Source organism: Drosophila novamexicana, unplaced genomic scaffold (assembly GCF_003285875.2).
Source record: "Drosophila novamexicana strain 15010-1031.04,08,12 unplaced genomic scaffold, DnovRS2.1 tig00001809-arrow-arrow-pilon, whole genome shotgun sequence".
NCBI lineage: Eukaryota > Metazoa > Arthropoda > Insecta > Diptera > Drosophilidae > Drosophila > Drosophila novamexicana.
In genome coordinates this window covers 70942-97330 of record NW_020824893.1, presented here as the reverse complement: position 1 = coordinate 97330, position 26389 = coordinate 70942, and the positions used below count along the sequence as shown (strand labels likewise).

Genomic DNA, 26389 nt, shown 5'->3' with positions numbered 1-26389 from the left:
GGCTTTATAGGAGAGCCAATATTAAAATGGCAAAGTTTTTGAGGTTGAGCCGAAATGGCTTGATTCAAACCGGAGACCTGTGCGTCGACGGGTTGATAAGGAAGTTTAACCCTTTTGAACAATCGCTCTGAAATAAAGGTCGCTTCAGACCCAGAGTCGATTAATGCCCGGGCTGTATACTTTGTGCCCAAATGACACACTTGGATGACAGCCGTGCCGAGGAGAACACCATGTGAGTTTGCGGAAAAATAGTTTTGAGCGGTAGCTTGGGTTGAAGTAGAAGTGGACTGTATTGGTGAAGGAGGGTTCAAAACTATTGGTGTTGTGGAAGCTGAGGACACCTGGGGTCTGTCACGGTGGAGTAGCGTGTTGTGACGTCCCTTGCACGTGAAACAACTATGTGCGCTGGTGTAGTCTTTCAACTGGTGCTGTCTGGCGAAGCAGTTTAAGCACAGCTTTTGTTGCTTAATGACGGAAACTCTCTCGGGTACGGACATTTGTAGAAAACGCGGGCATAGACGCACGGGATGGTTTTCCTTCTGACACAGTTTGCAGTGCTGTGGCTTTGCAGTCACTGTTGCTTCGAAGGGTCTCAGGTGGTTGGACTCTTTTCTTGTGGGTTTGGACTGGAGTGGCGTATGTGCGGTAGGTCGTACATCCTTAATCGCCTCCAAGGTGCGATATCGGTCGATCAGAAATAAATTCATCTCGGACCATTGAGGGATCTCTGCCTTATCGTGGAGCGATTGTTCCCATAACGACAGCGTGAGCTTAGGCAATTTAGAGGAGCACAAGAAAATTAGCAGACAATCCCAATTTTCGGTGCTCACCCTGGACAAGTCGAGAGCCGTTAAACATCCCTGGATTGTGCCCTGAAGCTCTTTAAGGGCGGCTCCAGACTCTTGTGTTGCTGAGGGGAGATTGAAAAGAATTTTCAATTGACTATTGACTAATAGTCGCTTATTCTCAAATCTCTCCGTCAGGCTCGCCCACGCTGACTGAAAGCCGTCATTCGTGAGCGGGGACTTGGAGACAATTGCTCTAGCTTCGCCGCTGGTTTTGGAATTAAGATGGAACAATTTTTCCACCGGCGTCAATCTTGGATTGTTAATATAAACAGCTGTAAACAAGTCTCGGAAAGTAGGCCAGCGTAGGTAATCCCCACTGAAAACTTCAGTGTCGCATGGCGGGAGACTGCAACCCCTGGACATGGAGAAGTTGGAGGGGGGTTGCTCAGCTTGTCTATTTAACGCCGTGGCTCTTTCTATTTTTTCGCTTAGTTGAGCCGCACATCGCTCGTAAACGGAGTACGAGTAATCATATTTAGCTTGCATAGCCACCAGGTCACTGCTGCTGCAAGCGCCTTGGTTGAGAGCTTTGGAACATAACTCGTACTCGCGTTCTACCTTTTCCCATAAAGTCTTAATCTGATCTCGTCGGACTTGGAGAGTGAACAGTGACACGTCACTGTCCGCTGCGTCATTGATCTTCACTTCAAACTGGCCTAGTCGGTCAGTTATAGAAACGAAGTCGTTCAGTGCCATTTCGCTTGACTTCTGCATTTTTTGCGTAGTCGAACGGGTAATTTTTGGGGTAATATCTCTTGTTGGAATCGGACTCACAGTCTTGCGGACGGTTGTGCTGGTACTCTCGACCTTGAGTTTCCCGAAAACTGCTCTAGGTGAGGTTAAAGGTCGCTTTGACTCCTTGACGGACGGTGCTGTGAGTCGTTTTTGGCTGTTTTGATCACCACCGATTGGCATACTAGGCTCTTCACAGAGCCAAAAATTGTACTAACCAGGTGAAATGTGATCAAATACAAATAATTTGAATCAGCAGAGAGAAAACGGAATAAGAAATGGCACAGGAACGATGGAATCGAGATATCAGAATAAAATGGAATGACCGAAATGGTGTGCACTATTGAGTCCAACGAAATCGGAAAATTTTGTTAAATTAATTATTTTACTAATAATTTACCAAATTGATTCTTATTTAGTTTCCTTTAATTGAGAAAAAATCTAATTATTTCTTTATTGAAACACCAGAGAAAAGGATTTATTCTCTTTTGACAAAGCGGCCGTGTAGGGGAAACGGATCGCGCAAAAAAATGATGCTTATCGCTTATTGCTTATTGATGGTTGAGCTCAAGAAAAAGCACGTTTATTCTAAACGCAGCTCAATGAAAAGGTTTTTTGTCATAGAATTATTTATATAAATTGTTATTTTAATAAAAAATCGCACGGATATTCGATTTAATACGCAACTTGGAAACGTCTTAACTTATAATTATGTTTTATAAATTTTTTATAAGAATAAGAAAAAGTAATGTATATGTTTGTATTTTATTAAGTAAACGCAGCTCAATGGCAAGGTGGAAACATACAAAATATAAAAGTTTCACAGAATCAGTTTATCGAAAACCGATCTTGACACTTTACAACCCTGTTGTTTGTTTACGTTTTACACTTGCCAATTAATTGGTAAAAATAAATATATAAATTAATATTGAAGCTGCTGTGGAGGAAAAATAACAAACGATACACATATAATAGGATGTGTGTGTGTGTATACATGCAGGTGAATTTGCACAGTGTGGTTTTAGTTAATTAAATACCAATTAGAATTGTGTGTTTTTATATATGTATTTAGTGTGTGATTCTTTGGTGAAGGTTGGAATGGAGAAGCGCATACACTTGTTGTTCAACGGAGCGAAAGCCTATGTGTGCAGATATGTCTGGATGTACTTGCGTACATCAATATGGCGATCGGTTAAATTTTTGGGTATGCACTTGTACATATATGTATATATATATGTACAGACACCAATATGGCGACCTTATCGGAGTCACCTTCTGTTTTATTTCTTTCAATATTTATCACTTTTTAGACGCCTTAATGGCCACGAACAATATTTTATCTGCGGGTTTTTTTGTTGAATTTTTTAAATACAATTGCCCCTCGCTTTAACCACGGACAATGTGAAGCGAAAAAATATGTTCAGACACACAAAAGAATTAATTAACTGGAGTTGCCGGAAATTTGGGAATGGACAAGTTGAGGTAGGTGCACTGCTACTTATCTTGTTTGAATTTATAGCTGTTCCTGGAACCTTTTCTTGCAGATCCACCAATGCTTGCTGGGGCGAACTGGATATACCAAATGTTGTAGAAGTATCCGGCTCGAAGGACCAAATGTTGTAGTAGGGCGTCCGCAGGGCTTCCAGTTGAACTTTTACAAAATGAATTGTCGTTGGGGGAGCGTTTCTGCTCTGCACAAATTTAACTCAGGTTTTGAAAGAAAAACACGTTTTGTTCGCTTGAAGGTTATTTTCATCTATTCTATTTTTTCAGAGTACATTACAAGAGTACCTACAAGTGTATTAGTATAAGTGTGGTGAAATTTCAGTACATGTTCCATGTACTGGTTCCGGAGTTACATGGCGGTTGGATGGCGACTGTCGGATACACTTCTTGTGTGAACAAAGAAGTTTCTTCACACGTGCGCGATAATGACCTATTTATGGTGTTGGGTGATTTTAATTTGCCGAACATCTCTTGGTCATTATTTACTGCTAAAACTTATCTAGTGCCCTCAGCACAGCACAATTTTATAGACTTAATCTTTCGTTGTTTCAAATCAATTTAATTTCTAATCATTTGAATAGAGCACTTGACCCTGTATTTGTTAACGATTACCTTATTTCTAATGTGTCTAGGTCCCTCCTTTATCTCTTCCTGAGGAATGCTATCATCCTACATTAGAGATTGCAATGCTCAATTGTAATCCTTTCATTTCGTGCTCATCAGCCAATAAGCCGGGATGTTGCTTACGCAAAGGAAATTATTCTTTGCTGAATCAGCTTATTTATTCAACCGATTGGTCTTTCTTATATGACTCAGTTGATATGAATACTGCCATTAATTTTTTTTACATCACCCTAATCTCCCTCTTAGATGTGTGTATTCCTAAGTCAATTGCTTCGACTACTTTCTCAAAACCACCCTGGTTTACTCCCAGATTATCACATCTAAAAAAAGTTAAATCAAAATATTTTAAACAGTTTAAAAAGTCTGGTTCGTGTACAGACTTGGCTAAATATTCCATAGCCAAGTCGAACTTCTTTCTTCTTAATTCTCAATGCTATGAGAATTATCTAACTCGTTGTAAAAGGCAATTTGCCCAAAATCCGAATCAGTTTTATAATTTTGTAAACTTGAAACGTAAATCTTCAAGTTTGCCATCTTCTTTTTTCTTGGCTTGGATAAAGCTAGCAATGACACTGATTCTGATTCCTCTTTGCTAATTTTTTCCAATCAACTTACTTACTAATTCTTACCCTTATACTATTTCTTCCTCTAGTTCTATACCTCCTCCCATTATTTCACACTCCTCTCTCCTATTAGCTATAAACTCTTTAAAAACTTCTTACTCTCCTGGGCCGGACAATATTCCTAGTTGTCTACTCAAGCAGTGTAGTTCAGTCTGTCCTAATACTAATTCTTACGCTTATACTATTTCTTCCTCTAGTTCCTACCATTATTTCACACTCCTCTCTCCTATTAGCTATAAACTCTTTACAATCTTCTTACTCTCCTGGGCCGGACAATATTCCTAGTTGTCTACTCAAGGAGTGTAGTTCTTCCCTTCTTTAGCGATTGCTAAAGCTTTTTAATCTATCCCTTGAAACTTCTGTCTCTCTATCTCTTTGGAAAGAAAGGTGGGAAGTCTGTTCTCACAGCTTATTTGTCAGTGACGTCATTAGAGTTATAAGAGTAAGAAGAAAGGCTTAAGTAGAGTGTTATAAATAAATTTTGACCACCGGTCGGTGATTTCCCATTACTATCTCTTTATCCTATCTGCTTAACACTTTATATATCCAGCATACATTTACTTTCTTAACTATCTTCTTACATTACTTTTTCTTTTTTATTGTATTCTCTTAAATAATATAGCAAATTGAGATTATTTTGTATTTTAATTAGTATACTATATTCCTACTTACACCCTTCTTCTTAGCTGTAGGCTCTAATCACGTCATTTACAAAGTATACATATATTGTACGGTCAATTGGATCTGCGCTTTTCGATTTACGTTTGTTATTGTATGCAACAAAGTGTCGCATACTTAAGTATTTAAATACAGGGTGTTATTTAATGCATATAAACATTACACCCACCTTTTAGACGAATACGTAATATAATGTAGTTGTTCAATTAATAAAATTAATGGATTCTTGATGAATGATATCCAATTTATGATCATAAAATATTTTTGTTGGTATATAAGTCCTAGATTTTTGCTTTATATAATATATTTTTAATTATATAATATATATTTTTTTTTTTTTGGGGGTTGTAAGTTACTTTCATTTTTGCGAATTTTCTGTTACTTTTTACTTTTAGCAACTTTTATCAGCGTGAGTTTTTGTTAATGAAAGCATAAGTTAAATATTTACAATGTGTATATACACGTTAATTTTGCTTCATTATAGTCGGCGTTTGGCCAGGTCTATAGGATAACTCTTTTTAAGCCTCCTTCTTCACCTCCTTAGCAGGTTTCTTACCAAGACGTTAGGGTGGTTGCGGAGCTTAAATAAGTGACTTGCTGTTTGTTGGTTAATAAGGTCTCCTACCACAGTAACCTTAAGGTCCTTTGCAATGTCTCGAGTTCGAATATACCATTCGGCTTCAGAGATCTTTCGCAAGATCTTGGCCTGCATGATGCGAAGTTTGTCAAGGTGCGTCTTCACGGCAATTCCGTATACGTGGAGTCCATATCGCCATGCAGGGGCAAGTATTACTTTATATATTATGTATGGGTTTAGCAGCCAGCTCAGACGTCTGATTTTGTTTTTCAAGTTGTTGGTTACCTCAGTGACATGTTTTTTGAACGTTACTCGTCTGTCGAGTGTAATCCCTAGGTATTTATGGCCACGCACCTGCTCTAAGAGCTCGCCATGAAGAAAAAGTCCAGGGGAGGAGTCCTTGCGCAGGGTTTGAGTAACCGTAGCACATTTTTGGGGGTTCACGGAGATATTCCACCTGCAAGCCCAGTTTTCGAAGCGTTTCAGATACTCTTGCAGGATGTCTGTTGCTTCGTAGAAGGCAATTATTCTTGGCAAGGATTGCCGTGTCATCAGCAAACGTAGCCACCAGGAGATCCTGCCGACTGACGAGGGCTATTTCGCTTGCCTTGGGCATATCGTGTGTGAAGAGGCTGTAAAGAGTGGGACCCAAAACGCTACCTTGTGGAACTCCCGCTCTTATGCGTTTGGTATGAGAGGTTATGCCATCCTGTACCACTCTAAATGTCCTCTCGTTCAAGAAGCTCGCAATGATGTTAAAGAGCTGCGGATTCAATTTGCCCTTAATCTTGGAGAGGAGTCCTGCGTGCCACACCCGGTCAAAAGCTAGTTGGATGTCGAGGAATGCTCCCACACATACTCCTTTCACTCCTGTGAAAGCCGTCCAAAATAAAATTTGAAGTTGCTCAGGGGTATCGTGTTTCAGTCTAAACCCAAACTGGAACTTCGGGATTTCCGGGGTATCCAGGATCCTTCTACCTTTCCAAAGGTAGGCAGGAGGCTGATGGGGCGATAAGAGTCCAGTTGATTAGGGGGCTTTCCGCACTTGTGCAACATAACTATATGCGCCTTCTTCCAGGCTACTGGAAGAGGACCTAGCCGAAGAGTTGCATTAAAAAAGGCGACGAGAAAAAGCACCGCCTTGTATGGCAATAGCTTAATTGACTGGTTGTCCAACCGATCTTGCCCAGGGGAATGTGATTGGAGATAAAGGTAGTGCCGTTTGGAGCGGCGCCTCCAGGATTTGCGCGACTCGCTGTATCCTTCTATGCGATGCGGTCTCAAACGGGTTGATGACTACGAGGTGCAAGATTACATATGCATGGCATCTGACTTGCAGGCGAAATTTGAAACAATCTAAGATAGTCTGTTGGATGTAAAAGCAAACATCATAGCCTGTTCCATCTTGGCAATCCAAGCAGTCAGCGCTGCTTTTATCTCACACAATGCTCAAGGAGCCGAAACTTATACCTCATCTCAAAACATCTTGGCGGCAACTTCATCTTCGACACTCCCTACCCTAACGTGCCACTGCCGTCATCAATGTAAACGAGAAAGGACTATCTTCGGTATATTGATCTCTAAACATTTTCTCCTTAACGCGCTTAGTTTGCTCTTTAACGCGTCGTTAAAATATTAAATTTATTTTTTTTAATCTTTTTATCAGGCCATTTTCTTTGCTTTCATCGCTTTCATCGATGTAATGTGCGATGATCTACTGAGAAAAAACTGTTACACTTCGAATTGCACAGGAAAAAAAATTGAAAAAAAGAAGGCACTAGATAAAATCTTTTTCAATTTCATGTGGCTCGTATTCTCTCTCTTTATCTTTATCTTTTTTAAAAAAAAATTTTAGAAAATTTTGAAGCAATGGAAAGAATATGTAGAGCAAAGGGAAAAAAGGAAATAAATTAGAAATCAATATTTGTACCATGCGGTGGCATGCTTTATCCGAGAAAGGATAAAAACTCACACCTAACTAACGCATTATTTAAATTATGCGCTTAAGACGACTTAACTACTTCCAAAGCGTTCACAATAGATGTTAAGAAAAGTTTTACATTTCTGTTAGCTCAGCTAATTATTAATTTTCCAGTTCGCGTATATGAGATAAAAATTATTACGCGACAAAATTAATTGAAACTGCTTTCGACGACGACAGCCACCAGGGAACGATTTCCAACTGATTTTTGGAGTTTCGGCAACGGCAATCGTCTCTTCCTAATTCCTTTTTCGAATTCCCAGGCGAGAGAGAACGAACGATATTAGACGAACTGTGATAAAGCTGGGCTCAGCTGATTTAGTTATTGGCGTCAAGGCGAATTAATGAGGGCAAATACAAGTGTTCTGCATATTTAGGGTAGGCAGTCGAAGAAGAAATTGGTTGCCGCTGCTAATTGCAGAATCCCGAAAGACTATAATATCTCATTATAATATGTTTATAAAAATATTACTAAGCGCCATACCTGTAATAGACAGGTTGAGGAGTGACAAAAGAGATATCTGCTGTGTGATCAGAGTGGTAAGCTGCTGAATTGGAATCAGAGACTGAAGAGGATTTGGTAACGGCAAGTCATGAGATGTTGAATTTGTAGACGCTGAGTCTATAGGGCTGGGCTGCGAAAACCAACATTCGAGCTCCTAAATCGCACAAATTTCACCATCAGTCTCCCTACACGAGTCGCAACTATAGTGCAAACCATTACTGTGGAAAATAGAATCCTCCAGTGTACTCCGCACATATAAACTGATCAACATTACCAAATATTTGGCAAATTATGCTTGATTGACTGCCGAAAATTTGACTTTGTCAAGCTTTTTCGAAGTAGACAGTCTTATGATCGGTTAATATGAATTTCTAAGGTAAATGTGGGAAGAGTTTGAAGTAAGAAATTACTAAGAACATTCACAATAACTGCAATCGGATTATATAAGAAATAACGATAATAACTTGTCGACATTCTACAGCAAGTGCTCAATTTCTGTGCACTTAGTGTTTGTATTTATTTTGTTTAGTTTAATTTTTAATAATGTATACGATGTGTACTTATATTCTTAAAGCATTATTTTCTGTCTTTCTTTATTCGCGAATTTATAGAGCTCGCACTTATGCTGTTATTCCGCTGTTATTTATACTACTGCCGCTTCGACCTATTTGTCAATTAAACTTCTATCGTATCGACAGCGCCACAAGCCTAGTAAGTTGTATTCCCCAAGTAAAATTAGACCGAATTCATGCTTACGGTCCAATTGCTCTGTACCTTCCCTCCTATAATATATGTCATGTCAACCGCTGCACCTTTCCCCTTGAACCAATTCGCATAACCTATAGGCACACATACCCTGCAGTTCTATGTAAAATAATATGCAAAAAGCACCTCATTTCTCGTCTCCATATGTTGTAATATCTGCCTGTGCATTTCCATGCATTCCATGCATTTCCTACCAGAAAGCCAACCAGAAAACCATTTGCAAGTCCTGTGATCCCTGATCACGACAAATATTGCTCTTCGAGGTAACATCGATATGCATTTCTTTTTTCTTTATGGCACGTAGGGTGTTTGTTTTTTTTAATAGTTTTTTATTATTTTGAATAAGCTGATGTGCGTTCACTCACCCTTACTCGATCGTAAAACTATTTGTGCCTACATGCTTGAGCCTGTCATAAAAAATCAACACACACATTGGAGTGAACAAATTTACCATATTAGCCATATGACTGATCTATGGAAATAGTGCTCCGATAAATTTTTGCAAACTAAATGCAACGTAAAAGATTTAATTTAAGATCGTTATAATGTTAAAAGATTAGATTAAATAGAAATATATAGACAGACATGGTTATAACGACGCGACTGTTGACATTAATTAAGAATATTGTCTACAAGGGAATTATATGCCGAGGGTCCAAAAAAATATTTTTTTTAGATTTATAATGCTGTTTTAACTGTAGATTTGGCTATTTAGCAAAATACAAAAACATCATACTTCGCGAACGTGATCGATTAGCCGGCGAAGTAATTGACATGGAAAAAAGGCTGGCCACTAATCGTTACTATTCAGAGAACCTAGAGTATATAATTCGAAATAATGAGGACGCTTTAAGTAAAATGGCTTCGAGAGCTAAATTTTCAGAAGGTGAACGAATTAATGTTGAATCCAAGCTACGAGCTCTTATGAAGTCCATGGAAGAACAGAAAGAAGCGCATGGTAAAACAATGAACAAGCTTGAAATAGCCAATCGAGACTTAGCAGAGACATCTCGTAAGTTAAGCCAGAAAATGACTGATTTCGACCGGCAGAAAGTACAAGTAGATAAATACAAAAGTGAAGTCAACGCACTTAACAAAGCCATGCATAAATATGAGGATGATATTACAGAATTAACTAAAAATCAAAAGAATAACGATGAGATTATCAAGCAGTTAAGACTAATAGAAAAAGAGAAATCAAATGCAGTTATTCAGTTGACCAGTAAACTAAAGAAGTCAGTGGAAGATCAAAATAACGCAAGCACTCGATTGTATAAGCTAAACCGGAAAGTGATGATACTTAATAACGAAATAATGCGTCATAAGTAAATATGTAATTATAGCTTACTTCTATCACCCATATTTTCATTTTTAGAAATAACATTAATTCTCTTGAGAAAGATGTACTAAATGCAAGTGGACGCGCAGACGATATTCGCCGTGTTAAGGACTCCTTACAGAAAGAGCGTGATAGTTTACGCAGTGAAATTATCAAATTGAACAACTCTATCGCAGACTTAAGACATGATATGATGCTAAAGACAAATATGATCAGTTCCTTAAATTTGGATTTAAATAAGCTGAATATTAGACTAGATGAAGCATATATACTTAAATCAAAGGCTGAAAAAGAAAGAGATGAAATGGCCCAGGAAATGGAAACACTACACGAGAGAATAGAAAGTTATCAAGGTAAGTGTGAAGTTAATCAGAAAACAAAATTAAATATGTGTTAAAAATATTTCTTTCGTGTTGATATCGTTTTTACACAAATAAATCGGTGTCGACCCAAACGCGTTGACTTTTTCGTTTAAACTTCGAATCGACAAAATGTAATGAGTAGAAATATTGGAACTGATCAGCGATTAGGTTAGCGCTTCAGTACTTTTTTATGAGATATGAGATCATATTCACACATATACATATATACATATGCGACTTACATATAGAATATTTTATACTGTGTTATATTGTTTTCTATTGGGTGGTTTGTTCGAAGAATAAAAGTCTGAACACTTGTCACCGATGATGGTTGATTATGTATACAATAATAAAGGTAATGTAGTCGTTGTGTATAGGTGGGTTTAAAACGGTACCTTACTGTTCATTTTTTTTAATGTTTTTTATTGTATTTAGATTTATTCATTTTTAGCAACAACAGTAATATGTATAACACTCCTTAAGAATCCACTAAGATTTGTTAGCTATCTTTGCACAGTAATCTGCTTAATTTTTATACCCTGAACCCATTAAAAATGGGTATAAGGATATATTTTACTTGTGCATCATCCAAATGTATGTAACAGGTAGAAGGAGGCTTCTCCCACCCCATAAAGTATATATATTCTTGATCAGCATCAATAGCCGAGTCGATCTAGTCATGTCCATCTGTCTGTCTGTCAGTCCTTCCGTCCGTATTTATGAACGCAAGTATCTCAGAACCTAGAATAGCTAGAGAAATTTTAGATGTAAATGCTTTTAGTTCCCGCGCAGATCGAGTTTGTTTCCGTTAATCGATAACTTACTCCGTTTCCAAGCAATCGATAAAAATCGATATCGATATCCTGTTTTTTGGGCAATTTTGGTAAATAATAAGAGCTATAGTCACCAAACTTGTAGCTTGTAAAATAGAATATGTATATGCATTTGATGTTGGAAGAAGAGGGATCAGGGTATCCCCTAGTCGTGAGCTCCCGTCTAGAACCTCTTGTTATATATTTATCAGTTAAAAACGCGTCCGCAGTCCAGGTAAACAATCTTCTTCCACATGTGTGTATGTGTGTGTGTATGTGTGTATATGTGTTTGTGCGTATGTGTGTATGTGTGTGTGTGTATGTGTGTATGTGTAAGTGTATGTGTATGTGTATGTGTATGTGTATGCGTATGTGTATGTGAATGTAAAAATATATATGTGGAAAACAAAGCACGACAGTCCTGGTATGCTTAGTTATATAGAATGAGTTTATTCAAAGCCCACGGACATAACCTATGGATGCATGTCTATGCTTATGCTGTTAACGTTTAACAGCTACAAAGAGGTGTACGCTAGTGCTAGTAATAATAATAAAAAGTCTAATTTTCTTTCTATATGTATATATAACGAGAGGGAAGGGCTATCTTCGGCACGTGGAAGATCTTATACCCTTGCAGACCCAACCTTTTCATAATGCCGTATCTAAGAAGTACAGGGAAAATAGTTTATGCCCAATTCGGGCAAGATATCTTGATAAATAAAATGTTTTTTCATACAACAACTTAATTTTCGACCGATCGTTCCTATGGCAGCTATATGATAACGTGGTCCGATCTTAATAGGATTTTGTATATATATGAGGAGCTTAGTAAAACTAATAAATGCCGAGTTTGGTCAAGATATCTTGAAAAACCAAATGTTTTTTCATACAAAAACTTAATTTTCGACTGATCGTTCCTATGGCAGCTATATGATATAGTGGTCCGATCCATGTTTTCGCATATGTGCTGCGGGCAAAAAAAAGAGGGACTTCTGCATAATTTCATTAAGATAGCTTTAAAGCTAAGAGAATAGTTCGCTTAGAAACAGACAGACGGACAGGCGGACAGACGGACGGACGGACGGACATAGCTCTATCGACTCGGCTGTTGATGGTGATCAAGAATATATATACTTTATGGGGTCGGAGATGTGTCCTTCTATGCGTTACACATTTCACGACAAAATTATAATACCCTCTGCAAGAGTATAAAAATTGAAAAATGTATTAAAATATATACGAATTTAACAAGAGGCTTTATTCGGGAGATCCCGACTAAGGAATACCCTGAACTCTCTTCTTCCAACAAGAAATGCATTTATATATTTTATTTTAGAAGCTAAATGTCAAGGTTGGTGACTCTAGCACCTATTATTTACCAAAATTGTCCAAAAAACAGGATATCGATATAGATTTTTAGCAATTGCTTGGAAACGGATTAAGTTATCGATTATCAGAAACAAACTCGATCTGCGCAGGCACTAGGAGCACCTATTATTTGGTGTTGGAATAAGAGGGTTCAAGGTATCCCCTAGTCGGGAGCTCCCGACTAGAACCTCTTACTTGTTCTGGATGCAACTTTAGGTTATATTTCCTGCATACATTAAAAACATCAGTTAGGTTTTAAATCATGTGTTTTTCGGAACATCCTATCACCATTAAGTCATCTATATAAAGGAATGCCTGAGAGGGTTCTGAACCCGAGAATGTCATCATTCTGGTTGGTTTTATTTTAAGACCAAATGGTAATCGCGTGAAGCGATATGAGTTATTGCTCGTTGAAAAAGATGTTATATATCTTGAATTTTCTTCAAGTTCAATTTGTTGGAAACCTGACATTAAGTCAAGGCATGAAAAATATTTAGCTCTGCCCAGTTGGTCTAGAATATCATCAATTCTGGGGAGTGGGAACTTATCAGAAAGTAGTTTTTTGTTGATTTTTCGATAGTCAATTACTAATCGCTATTTCTTTTCTTCCGAATTTGGTAATGATTTTTTCGGAACTAACAGATGGTTTTACGATTTTGTCATTTATTAATTTCCCTACTTGTTGTTGAATTTCTTCGACGTGGCTATGCGGGCTTCTGTAGTTTTTAATATGAATGGGTTCATGATCTTAATATGTGTTTATAAAAATTATTTGTCGCTATTGGTTCGGTTTTCATTCCGAACACATCACTATACTTGTTAGTTAATTTTTGAATTGTTCTAGAAAATTGTTCTTTAATTTTTAAAGTACTTGTTCGCTTCTATTTTCTGGATAAGTGTTATGAATGTCATAATTTGTTAAATTTTCATATTGGATTTTGTTTAGTTGGACCAATTGGTCGAAATTAGTTGTTTATTATAACCTTGGGCTTGTCTTCCTCCACGTTTAATGTAATAATAGTTGTTGTTGTTACCGCCTCGGTTGTAATTGTTGTTTTTGTAATTTCTGCCACGATTCTAACCTCGGCCTCCTCTATTATTTTTGTTTGCACCTCGTCGATAATACAGGACAGTGTTACTTTGACCTGTTATCTCCGTGCAACTATTGGCAAATTTGGAAACGGCATCATTCATATTTGTGAATGTGCCTGCCTGCATGATAAGTTTTACCTTATCAATTGAACAATTTTGGGTCATAGCTTTTACAGCTGTTGTAGTGCTGTATTTGTTTGCAAGTGATTGGCTTACACCTTCACTGATATAGGCGCCTTCAAGGGTCCTTGTAAGCTTTTCACCTCTGGGTGTATTGGTTAGCCGTTTTATTTTTCTGTTGCAGATTTAGAAGCTTAGCAGATACAACATCTACCGATTCTCCTTTTACTGCATTTGATAGTTGCGTAATGATTGCAACAATTGTCTGCTCATTACTTATTAAATTTTTGCATGGCCTTTTAGCTTTGTTTTTATAAGACTTATGTATGAAAAAACATTTTGTTTTTCAAGATATCTTCACCAAACTCGGCATTTATTAGTTTTACTATACTCCTCATGTATAGGCAAAATCCTATTAAGATCGGACCACTATAGCGTATAGCTGCCATAGGAACGATCGGTCGAAAATTAAGTTGTATAAAAAAACATTTTGTTTTTCAAGACATCTTGACCAAACTCGGCATTTATTAGTTTTACTATACTCCTCATATATAGGCAAAATCCTATTAAGATCGGACCACTATAGCATATAGCTGCCATAGGAACGATCGGTCGAAAATTAAGTTGTATAAAAAAACATTTTGTTTTTCAAGACATCTTGACCAAACTCCGCATTTATTAGTTTTACAAAGCTCCTCATATATATGAAAAATCCTATTAAGATCGGACCACTATATCATATAGCTTCCATAGGAACGATCGGTCGAAAATTAAGTTGTATAAAAAAACATTTTGTTTTTCAAGACATCTTGACCAAACTCCGCATTTATTAGTTTTACAAAGCTCCTCATATATATGAAAAATCCTATTAAGATCGGACCACTATAGCATATAGCTGCCATAGGAACGATCGGTCAAAAATTAAGTTGTTGTATGAAAAAACATTTTGTTTTTCAAGATATCTTGACCAAACTCGGCATTTATTAGTTTTACTATACTCCTCATGTATAGGCAAAATCCTATTAAGATCGGACCACTATAGCGTATAGCTGCCATAGGAACGATCGGTCGAAAATTATGTTGTATAAAAAAACATTTTGTTTTTCAAGACATCTTGACCAAACTCGGCATTTATTAGTTTTACAAAGCTCCTCATATATATGAAAAATCCTATAAAGATCGGACCACTATATCATATAGATTCCATAGGAACGATCGGTCGTATATTAAGTTGTATGAAAAAACATTTTGTTTATCAAGATATCTTGACCAAACTCGTCATTTATTAGTTTTACTATGCTTCTCATATATATGCAAAATTATATTAAGATCGGACTACTATATCACATAGCTGCCATAAGATCGATCGGTCCTCATATAAATGCAAAATCCTATTAAGATCGGAAGACTATATCATATAGCTGCCACTGGGAACTATTCAGAAAGTAGTTTTTTGTTGATTTGGCGATAGTCGATTACTAATCGCCATTTCTTTTCTTCCGAATTTGGTAATGATTTTTTCGGAACTAACAAGAGTGGGCTGTTATACTCGGATGGTTCTACGATTTTGTCATTTATTAATTTCCCTACTTGTGTTTGAATTTCTTCGACGTGGCTATGCAGGCTTCTGTAGTTTTTAATATAAATGGGTTCATCATCTTTAAGTCTTAAGGTTTGTTTATAAAAATTATTTGTCGCTATTGGTTCGGTTTCCAGTCCGAACACATCACTATACTTGATGCATAATTTTTTTGAATAGTTCTAGAAAATTGTTCTTTAATTTTTAAAGTACTTGTTCGCTTCTATTTTCTGGATTAGTGTTATAAATGTCATAATTTGTTAAATTTTCATATTGGATTTTGTTTAGTTGGACCAATTGGTCGAAATTAGTTATTTATTATTACCTTGGGCCCGTCTTCCTCCACGTTTATTGTAATAATAGTTCCTCTATTATTGTTGTTTGCTCCTCGTCGATAATACAGGACAGTGTTACTTTGACCTGTTATATCCGTGCCTGCATTTGATAGTTGCGTAATGGTAGCAGCAATTGTCTGCTCATTACTTATTAAATTTTCGAATGGCCTTTTAGCTTTGTTTTTATAAGACTTATGTATGAAAAAACATTTTGTTTTTCAAGATATCTTGACCAAACTCGGCATTTATCAGTTTTACTATACTCCTCATATATAGGCAAAATCCTATTAAGATCGGACCACTATGGCATATAGCTGCCATAGGAACGATCGGTCGAAAATTAAGTTGTATAAAAAAACATTTTGTTTTTCAAGACATCTTGACCAAACTCGGCATTTATTAGTTTTACTATACTCCTCATATATAGGCAAAATCCTATTAAGATCGGACCACTATAGCATATAGCTGCCATAGGAACGATCGGTCGAAAATTAAGTTGTATAAAAAACATTTTGTTTTTCAAGACATCTTGACCAAACTCCGCATTTATTAGTTTTACAAAGCTCCTCATATATATGAAAAATCCTATTAAGATGGGACCACTATATCATATAGCTTCCATAGGAACGATCGGTCGTAAATTAAGTTGTATGAAAAAACGTTTTGTTTATCAAGATATCTTGACCAAACTCGTCATTTATTAGTTTTACTATGCTTTTCATATATATGCAAAATCCTATTAAGATCGGATCACTATATCACATAGCTGCCATAAGATCGATCGGTCCTCATATAAATGCAAAATCCTATTAAGATCGGAAGACTATATCATATAGCTGCCACTGGGAACTATTCAGAAAGTAGTTTTTTGTTGATTTGGCGATAGTCGATTACTAATCGCCATTTCTTTTCTTCCGAATTTGGTAATGATTTTTTCGGAACTAACAAGAGTGGGCTGTTATACTCGGATGGTTCTACGATTTTGTCATTTATTAATTTCCCTACTTGTGCAGGATTCTGTAGTTTTTGATATAAATGGGTTCATCATCTTTAAGTCTTAATGTTTGTTTATAAAAATTATTTGTCGCTATTGGTTCGGTTTCCAGTCCGAACATATCACTATACTTGATGCATAATTCTTTTCAATAGTTCTAGAAAATTGTTCTTTAATTTTTAAAGTGCTTGTTCGCTTCTATTTTCTTGATTAGTGTTATAAATGTCATAATTTGTTAAATTTTCATATTGGATTTTGTTTAGTTGGACCAATTGGTCGAAATTAGTTATTTATTATTACCTTGGGCCCGTCTTCCTCCACGTTTATTGTAATAATAGTTCCTCTATTATTGTTGTTTGCTCCTCGTCGATAATACAGGACAGTGTTAATTTGACCTGTTATATCCGTGCCACTATTGGCAAATTTGGAAACGGCATCATTCATATTTGTGAATGTGCCTGCCTGCAAAGGTTTAACCTTATCAATTGAACAATTTTGGGTCATAGCTTTTACAGCTGTTGTAGTGCTGTATTTGTTTGCAATTGATTGGCTTAGACCTTCACTGATATAGGCTCCTTCAAGGGCCTTTGTCAGTTTTTTCACCTCTTGGGTGATTTTTTCTGTTGTAGATTTAGAAGCTTAGCAGATACAACTTCTACAGATTCTCCTTTTACTGCATTTGATAGTTGCGTAATGATTGCAGCAATTGTCTACTTATTGCTTATTAAATTTCTCGAATGGCCTTTTTAGCTATGTGCTTTTAAGGTATCTAATAGATTCAAAGAATCTAGAAAACTTTGTAGATTTTCCGGCTTACCGTCAAACTCTTGAATCACAGATGTGGCTAGCTTGATAAATTCTACAACTGTTTGTGCCATTTCAGAGATTGTTATTATTTCCAGTTTGGTTTCGATTGGATTACTTTCTTCTAGTGTTTCAGTGTCACTATCAGATTCGGCGTCGCTTGGTTGAATTGATTCGTTTAATTCTCTTAATTGGTCGGGATCAAGCTCTGAATATGTCGCCTATTGGTAACAGTAATCAATCTTGTGTTTAATGATTTTATTACCCTTAAATTTATTTTCATATCTATTTACTAAGGTAACTATATTATTGTATTCCCTTACTTATATTTCTATATGGTTTTTTAGTGTTTCCGCTTTTATAACTGCATCTCTATGGATGCATTGGTAAGATTAGTCAAACTTGTAACGAAATGCGTTTGTTTTGCAATTTCGTTGCATTACATTCTTTTACTGGACTTTTCTTACTTTTGTAAACGTACTAACCATGTAGTTGCTATACCTAAATATGGGTTTGCCTTTTCTGTTAATTTTGAAGTGTTAAGTTTCATTGTCTTTTCTGCTTTATACCAGTGTATAAGTGTGCTACAGGTGTTCTCCTTATTTATTTTTAGATCTTATTTAAGTTATTTGCCCTACTCATGTATATTTTGTTAATAATTTTATAATGTTTGATTGTAAGCAGAAATTGTAAAACTGATACTATCGTGAGAATTAATAACAGGGTCTACAACGATTTTATATCGCCTGTGTGTTCAATTATCTTGACGTTGTTTACAACGTTGGCAGTATTGTCTTTAGCCTCAATAGAATCACTAAACCATCCCATTATGTAATTTTTTTTTTATATATATTCAATGAGAAAAATATTATTTTTTTGTTTTTTAGTGTTCATGAAAGAAAATGTAGGGTTTTCTATTGAATATTTTTATTTTACCTAATTTTTATACCCTTGCAGAGGGTATTATAATTTTGTCGTGAAATGTGTAACGCATAGAAGGAGGCATCTCCGACCCCATAAAGTATATATATTCTTGATCAGCATCAACAGCCGAGTCGATAGAGCCATGTCCGTCTGTCCATCTATCTGTTTCTATGCGAGCTAGTCTCTCAGTTTTAAAGCTATCTTAATGAAATTTTGCAGAAATCCAGAATTCCGAAAACCAGATGGATCGGACCAGTATATCATATAGCTGCCATAGGAGCGATCGGTCGAAAATTAAGTTTTTGTATGAAAAAACATTGTTTATTAAGATATCTTGACCAAACTCGGCATTTATTAGTTTTACTTTACTCCTCATATATTTGCAAAATCCTATTAAGATCGGACCACTATCTCACATAGCTGCCATAAGATCGATCGGTCGAAAATTAAGTTTTTGTATGAAAACACATTTTGTTTTATAAGATATCTTGACCAAACTCGGCATTTATTAGTTTTACTATGCTCCTTATATATATATACAAAATCCTATTAAGATCGGACTACTATATCATATAGCTATCATAGGAACGATCGGTGGAAAATTAAGTTGTTGTATGGACAAATTTTTTGTTTTTCACGATATATTGACTAATCCCGGCACTTATTAGTTTTACTATACTCCTCATCTATAGGCAAAATCATATTAAGGTCGGACCACTATATCATATAGCTGCCATAGGAACGATCGCTCGAAAATTGAGTTGTTTGAAAAAACATGTTGTTTATCAAGATATCTTGACCGAACTCGGCATTTATTAGCCTTACTATACTCCTCATCCAATATATACATACTAATTATCATAATATTCTTTATTCTTAACCTTATGTTTTTCTAACATTATTCTAATTCTTTTATATGCGTGTTCTAGTCATAACTTTGTTTCCTTAGCGTAATCGTCTATATTATATAAAGGATCAATATTATCTATTTTATTAAAATATTTTGACAAGTTGCTTTGTTTGCCGAAAACTAACTCATATGGACAATAATTGTGTGCCATAGAGGGGGTCGTGATGAAACAGTAAACAATATATTGGAGCCATACATACCAATCAGTTTTATCAACTGATATATATGAACGTATGTATTCGTTCAAAGTTCAATAAATTCTTTCTACTGTTCCTACTGTCTAGTGGTGGTGTGCTGTAGACGTTAAGTTGTCTATTTTTAAGTATTTGCAAAGGTCAGTAATAACAGAATTTTTATATTCAGCTCGAAATGAACGACTTCTTTGGACCGAACTTCAGTATAAAAGATATAAATATTGCTTTTGCAACGATATTAGCCGATTTATTTGGTACTGGAATATCTACAAGATATTTTGTTAAATCGCATATCAATGTGATTGCATATATTACTAATTGTATCCACTATCACTCTGTCGAGCGCACTTAAAGGTGTTTCTGTAATTGTCAGAGGTGATTTTGTGTGTTATTGCTTTTTACTTTTGGCATTTAGGACATCTACGTATGTACCCTTTTATTTGTAATATTTTGATTTTCGCTAGCGTTTAAATCATACGTGTATGACCTCCTTGAATTGGATCGTCATAGTATGTAGACATAAAGATTCTTTTTATAACCTTGCAGAAGGTATTATAATTTTGTCGTGAATTGTGTAACGCATAGAAGGACATCTACGTATGTACTCTTTTATTTGTAATATTTTTCCATTTTGATTTTCGCTAGCGTTTTAAACATGCCTGTATGACCTTCTTGAATTGGATCGTCATGGTATGTAGACATAAAGATTCCTTTTATAACCTTGCAGAAGGTATTATAATTTTGTCGTGAAATGTGTAACGCATAGAAGGAGACATCTATATATTCTTGATCAGCATCAACAGCCGAGTCGATATAGCCATGTCCGTCTGACCTTCTGTCCGTCTGTGCGTCTGTGCGTCTTTGCGTCTGACCGTCTAATAGCATGATAATTTCATCTTTTTTTGGAATGTTATTTTAGTTCCTTTTTTATCTGAAGTACTTTATTATTGGTGTGGCTGCTGAGTAGAGGCATAGCAAGTGGTGCGGTCTGTTGCGAGTTCGAGCCCTACCGGGGAAAGTATTATTATTTTTTTTTTTTGCTGTTGTGGCTGTTGAATAGAGTCGACAGTAAGTAATGCGGTCAGTTGCAAATTCGAGCCCTGCCAAGGGAACTTTTTTTTATTAATTTATTTGGTGTTGGAATAAGAAGGTTCAAGGTATCCCCTAGTCGGGAGCTCCCGACTAGAACCTCTTACTTGTTCTGGTTGCAACTTTAGGTTATATTTCCTGCATACATTAAAAACATCAGTTAAGTTTTAAATCATGTGTTTTTCGGAACATCCTATCACCATTAAGTCATCTATATAAAGGAATGCCTGAGAGGGTTCTAAACCCGAGAATGTCATCATTCTGGTTGGTTTTATTTTAAGACCAAATGGTAATCGCGTGAAGCGATATGAGTTATTGCTCGTTGAAAAAGATGTTATATATCTTGAATTTTCTTCAAGTTCAATTTGTTGGAAACCTGACATTAAGTCAAGGCATGAAAAATATTTAGCTCTGCCCAGTTGGTCTAGAATATCATCAATTCTGGGGAGTGGGAACTTATCAGAAAGTAGTTTTTTGTTGATTTGGCGATAGTCAATTACTAATCGCTATTTCTTTTCTTCCGAATTTGGTAATGATTTTTTCGGAACTAACAGATGGTTCTACGATTTTGTCATTTATTAATTTCCCTACTTGTTTTTGAATTTCTTCGACGTGGCTATGCGGGCTTCTGAAATTTTAAAATATAAAAGGGTTCATCATCTTAATATGTGTTTATAAAATTTATTTGTCGCTATTGGTTCGGTTTTCAGTCCGAACACATCACTATGCTTGTTAGTTGATTTTTGAATTGTTCTGGAAAATTGTTCTTTAATTTTTAAAGTACTTGTTCGCTTCTATTTTCTGGATAAGTGTTATGAATGTCATAATTTGTTAAATTTTCATATTGGATTTTGTTTAGTTGGACCAATTGGTCGAAATTAGTTGTTTATTATAACCTTGGGCCTGTCTTCCTCCACGTTTAATGTAATAATAGTTGTTGTTGTTACCGCCTCGGTTGTAATTGTTGTTTTTGTAATTTCTGCCACGATTATAACCTCGGACTCCTCTATTATTGTTGTTTGCACCTCGTCGATAATACAGGACAGTGTTACTTTGACCTGTTATCTCCGTGCAACTATTGGCAAATTTGGAAACGGCATCATTCATATTTGTGAATGTGCCTGCCTGCATGATAAGTTTTACCTTATCAATTGAACAATTTTGGGTCATAGCTTTTACAGCTGTTGTAGTGCTGTATTTGTTTGCAAGTGATTGGCTTACACCTTCACTGATATAGGCGCCTTCAAGGGTCCTTGTAAGCTTTTCACCTCTTGGGTGTATTGATTAGCCGTTTTATTTTTCTGTTGCAGATTTAGAAGCTTAGCAGATACAACATCTACCGATTCTCCTTTTACTGCATTTGATAGTCGCGTAATGATTGCAACAATTGTCTGCTCATTACTTATTAAATTTTCGCATGGCCTTTTAGCTTTGTTTTTATAAGACTTATGTATGAAAAAACATTTTGTTTTTCAAGATATCTTCACCAAACTCGGCATTTATTAGTTTTACTATACTCCTCATGTATAGGCAAAATCCTATTAAGATCGGACCACTATAGCGTATAGCTGCCATAGGAACGATCGGTCGAAAATTAAGTTGTATAAAAAAACATTTTGTTTTTCAAGACATCTTGACCAAACTCGGCATTTATAGGCAAAATCCTATTAAGATCGGACCACTATAGCATATAGCTGCCATAGGAACGATCGGTCGAAAATTAAGTTGTATAAAAAAACATTTTGTTTTTCAAGACATCTTGACCAAACTCCGCATTTATTAGTTTTACAAAGCTCCTCATATATATGAAAAATCCTATTAAGATCGGACCACTATAGCATATAGCTGCCATAGGAACGATCGGTCAAAAATTAAGTTGTTGTATGAAAAAACATTTTGTTTTTCAAGATATCTTGACCAAACTCGGCATTTATTAGTTTTACTATACTCCTCATATATAGGCAAAATCCTATTAAGATCGGACCACTATAGCATATAGCTGCCATAGGAACGATCGGTCGAAAATTAAGTTGTATAAAAAAACATTTTGTTTTTCAAGACATCTTGACCAAACTCCGCATTTATTAGTTTTACAAAGCTCCTCATATATATGAAAAATCCTATTAAGATCGGACCACTATAGCATATAGCTGCCATAGGAACGATCGGTCAAAAATTAAGTTGTTGTATGAAAAAACATTTTGTTTTTCAAGATATCTTGACCAAACTCGGCATTTATTAGTTTTACTATACTCCTCATGTATAGGCAAAATCCTATTAAGATCGGACCACTATATCGTATAGCTGCCATAGGAACGATCGGTCGAAAATTATGTTGTATAAAAAAACATTTTGTTTTTCAAGACATCTTGACCAAACTCGGCATTTATTAGTTTTACTATACTCCTCATATATAGGCAAAATCCTATTAAGATCGGAACACTATATCATATAGCTGCCATAGGAACGATCGGTCGAAAATTAAGTTGTATAAAAAAACATTTTGTTTTTCAAGACATCTTGACCAAACTCCGCATTTATTAGTTTTACAAAGCTCCTCATATATATGAAAAATCCTATTAAGATCGGACCACTATATCATATAGATTCCATAGGAACGATCGGTCGTAATTTAAGTTGTATGAAAAAACATTTTGTTTATCAAGATATCTTGACCAAACTCGTCATTTATTAGTTTTACTATGCTTCTCATATATATGCAAAATTATATTAAGATCGGACTACTATATCACATAGCTGCCATAAGATCGATCGGTCCTCATATAAATGCAAAATCCTATTAAGATCGGAAGACTATATCATATAGCTGCCACTGGGAACTATTCAGAAAGTAGTTTTTTGTTGATTTGGCGATAGTCAATTACTAATTGCCATTTCTTTTCTTCCGAATTTGGTAATGATTTTTTCGGAACTAACAAGAGTGGGCTGTTATGCTCGGATGGTTCTACGATTTTGTCATTTATTAATTTCCCTACTTTTGTTTGAATTTCTTCGACGTGGCTATGCAGGCTTCTGTAGTTTTTAATATAAATGGGTTCATCATCTTTAAGTCTTAAGGTTTGTTTATAAAAATTATTTGTCGCTATTGGTTCGGTTTCCAGTCCGAACATATCACTATACTTGATGCATAATTCTTTTCAATAGTTCTAGAAAATTGTTCTTTAATTTTTAAAGTACTTGTTCGCTTCTATTTTCTGGATAAGTGTTATAAATGTCATAATTTGTTAAATTTTCATATTGGATTTTGTTTAGTTGGACCAATTGGTCGAAATTAGTTATTTATTATTACCTTGGGCCCGTCTTCCTCCACGTTTATTGTAATAATAGTTCCTCTATTATTGTTGTTTGCTCCTCGTCGATAATACAGGAGAGTGTTACTTTGACCTGTTATATCCGTGCCACTATTGGCAAATTTGGAAACGGCATCATTCATATTTGTGAATGTGCCTGCCTGCATAAGTTTAACCTTATCAATTGAACAATTTTGGGTCATAGCTTTTACAGCTGTTGTAGTGCTGTATTTGTTTGCAATTGATTGGCTTAGACCTTCACTGATATAGGCTCCTTCAAGGGCCTTTGTCAGTTTTTTCACCTCTTGGGTGATTTTTTCTGTTGTAGATTTAGAAGCTTAGCAGATACAACGTCTACAGATTCTCCTTTTACTGCATTTGATAGTTGCGTAATGATTGCAGCAATTGTCTACTTATTGCTTATTAAATTTCTCGAATGGCCTTTTTACCTATGTGTGCCTTTTAAGGTATCTAATAGATTCAAAGAATCTAGAAAACTTTGTAGATTTTCCGGCTTACCGTCAAACTCTTGAATCACAGATGTGGCTAGCTTGATAAATTCTACAACTGTTTGTGCCATTTCAGAGATTGTTATTATTTCCAGTTTGGTTTCGATTGGATTGCTTTCTTCTAGTGTTTCAGTGTCACTATCAGATTCGGCGTCGCTTGGTTGAATTGATTCGTTTAATTCTCTTAATTGGTCGGGATCAAGCTCTGAATATGTCGCCTATTGGTAACAGTAATCAATCTTGTGTTTAATGATTTTATTACCGTTAAATTTATTTTCATATCTATTTACTAAGGTAACTATATTATTGTATTCCCTTACTTATATTTCTATATGGTTTTTTAGTGTTTCCGCTTTTATAACTGCATCTTTATGGATGCATTGGTAAGATTAGTCAAACTTGTAACGAAATGCGTTTGTTTTGCAATTTCGTTGCATTACATTCTTTTACTGGACTTTTCTTACTTTTGTAAACGTACTAACCATGTAGTTGATATACCTAATATGGGTTTGCTTTTTCTGTTAATTTTGAAGTGTTAAGTTTCATTGCCTTTTCTGCTTTATACCAGTGTATAAGTGTGCTACAGGTGTTCTCCTTATTTATTTTTAGATCTTATTTAAGATATTTGCCCTACTCATGTATATTTTGTTAATAATTTTATAATGTTTGATTGTAAGCAGAAATTGTAAAACTGATACTATCGTGAGAATTAATAACAGGGTCTACAACGATTTTATATCGTCTGTGTGTTCAATTATCTTGACGTTGTTTACAACGTTGGCAGTATTGTCTTTAGCCTCAATAGAATCACTAAACCATCCCATTATGTAATTTTTTTTTTTATATATATTCAATGAGAAAAATATTATTTTTTTGTTTTTTAGTGTTCATGAAAGAAAATGTAGGGTTTTCTATTGAATATTTTTATTTTACCTATTTTTTATACCCTTGCAGAGGGTATTATAATTTTGTCGTGAAATGTGTAACGCATAGAAGGAGACATCTCCGACCCCATAAAGTATATATATTCTTGATCAGCATCAACAGCCGAGTCGATAGAGCCATGTCCGTCTGTCCGTCTATCTGTTTCTATGCGAGCTAGTCTCTCAGTTTTAAAGCTATCTTAATGAAATTTTGCAGAAATCCAGAATTCCGAAAACCAGCTGGATCGGACCAGTATATCATATAGCTGCCATAGGAGCGATCGGTCGAAAATTAAGTTTTTGTATGAAAAAACATTGTTTATTAAGATATCTTGACCAAACTCGGCATTTATTAGTTTTACTTTACTCCTCATATATTTGCAAAATCCTATTAAGATCGGACCACTATCTCACATAGCTGCCATAAGATCGATCGGTCGAAAATTACATTTTTGTATGAAAACACATTTTGTTTTATAAGATATCTTGACCAAACTCGGCATTTATTAGTTTTACTATGCTCCTCATATATATGAAAAATCCTATTAAGATCGGACCACTATATCATATAGCTGCCATAGGAACGATCGGTCGTAAATTAGGTTGTTGTATGAAAAAACATTTTATTTTTCAAGATATCTTGACCAAACTCCGCATTTTTAGTTTTACTTAACTCCTCATATATAGGCAAAGTCCTATAAGGATCGGACCACTATATCATATAGCTGCCATAGGAACGACCGGTCGAAAATTAAATTGTATGAAAAAACATTTTGTTTTTCAAGATATCTTGACCTAACTCGGCATTTATTAGTTTTACTATACTCCTCATATATGCCTATATAGGCAAAATCCTATTAACATCGGACCACTATAGCATATAGC

The 26389-nt window shown here is 35.6% G+C and overlaps 2 protein-coding genes across 2 annotated transcripts in view; both read left to right on the top strand.

The window, feature by feature from the left end:
• The first annotated feature begins 7519 nt into the window (after positions 1–7519).
• LOC115768469 (protein Hook homolog 3-like) lies at positions 7520–10708 on the top strand. Its single transcript, XM_030713042.1, has 4 exons — positions 7520–7524; positions 9541–10164; positions 10215–10531; positions 10683–10708. Exons 1-4 carry the CDS (start codon positions 7520–7522, stop codon positions 10706–10708), a joined length of 972 nt encoding a protein of 323 aa, XP_030568902.1.
• Positions 10709–10867: 159 nt separating this feature from the next.
• Positions 10868–26389, top strand: part of LOC115768466 (protein Hook homolog 3-like) — a gene marked incomplete at its 3' end in the record, with an annotated part of 38173 nt that continues 22651 nt past the window's right edge. The window contains exon 1 of the mRNA XM_030713037.1: positions 10868–10917. Coding sequence (XP_030568897.1) covers positions 10868–10917 — 50 coding nt within the window. The remainder of the gene's footprint in view (positions 10918–26389) is intronic.

What these genes read in the sequence shown, in the direction of transcription:
- LOC115768469 (XM_030713042.1), top strand. An exon ending in AACGAAATAATGCGTCATAA is followed by an intron (nt 10,165 to 10,214) that starts GTAAATATGTAA and finishes TTTCATTTTTAG; the next exon opens with AAATAACATTAATTCTCTTG. An exon ending in GAGAATAGAAAGTTATCAAG is followed by an intron (nt 10,532 to 10,682) that starts GTAAGTGTGAAG and finishes TGTAATGAGTAG; the next exon opens with AAATATTGGAACTGATCAGC.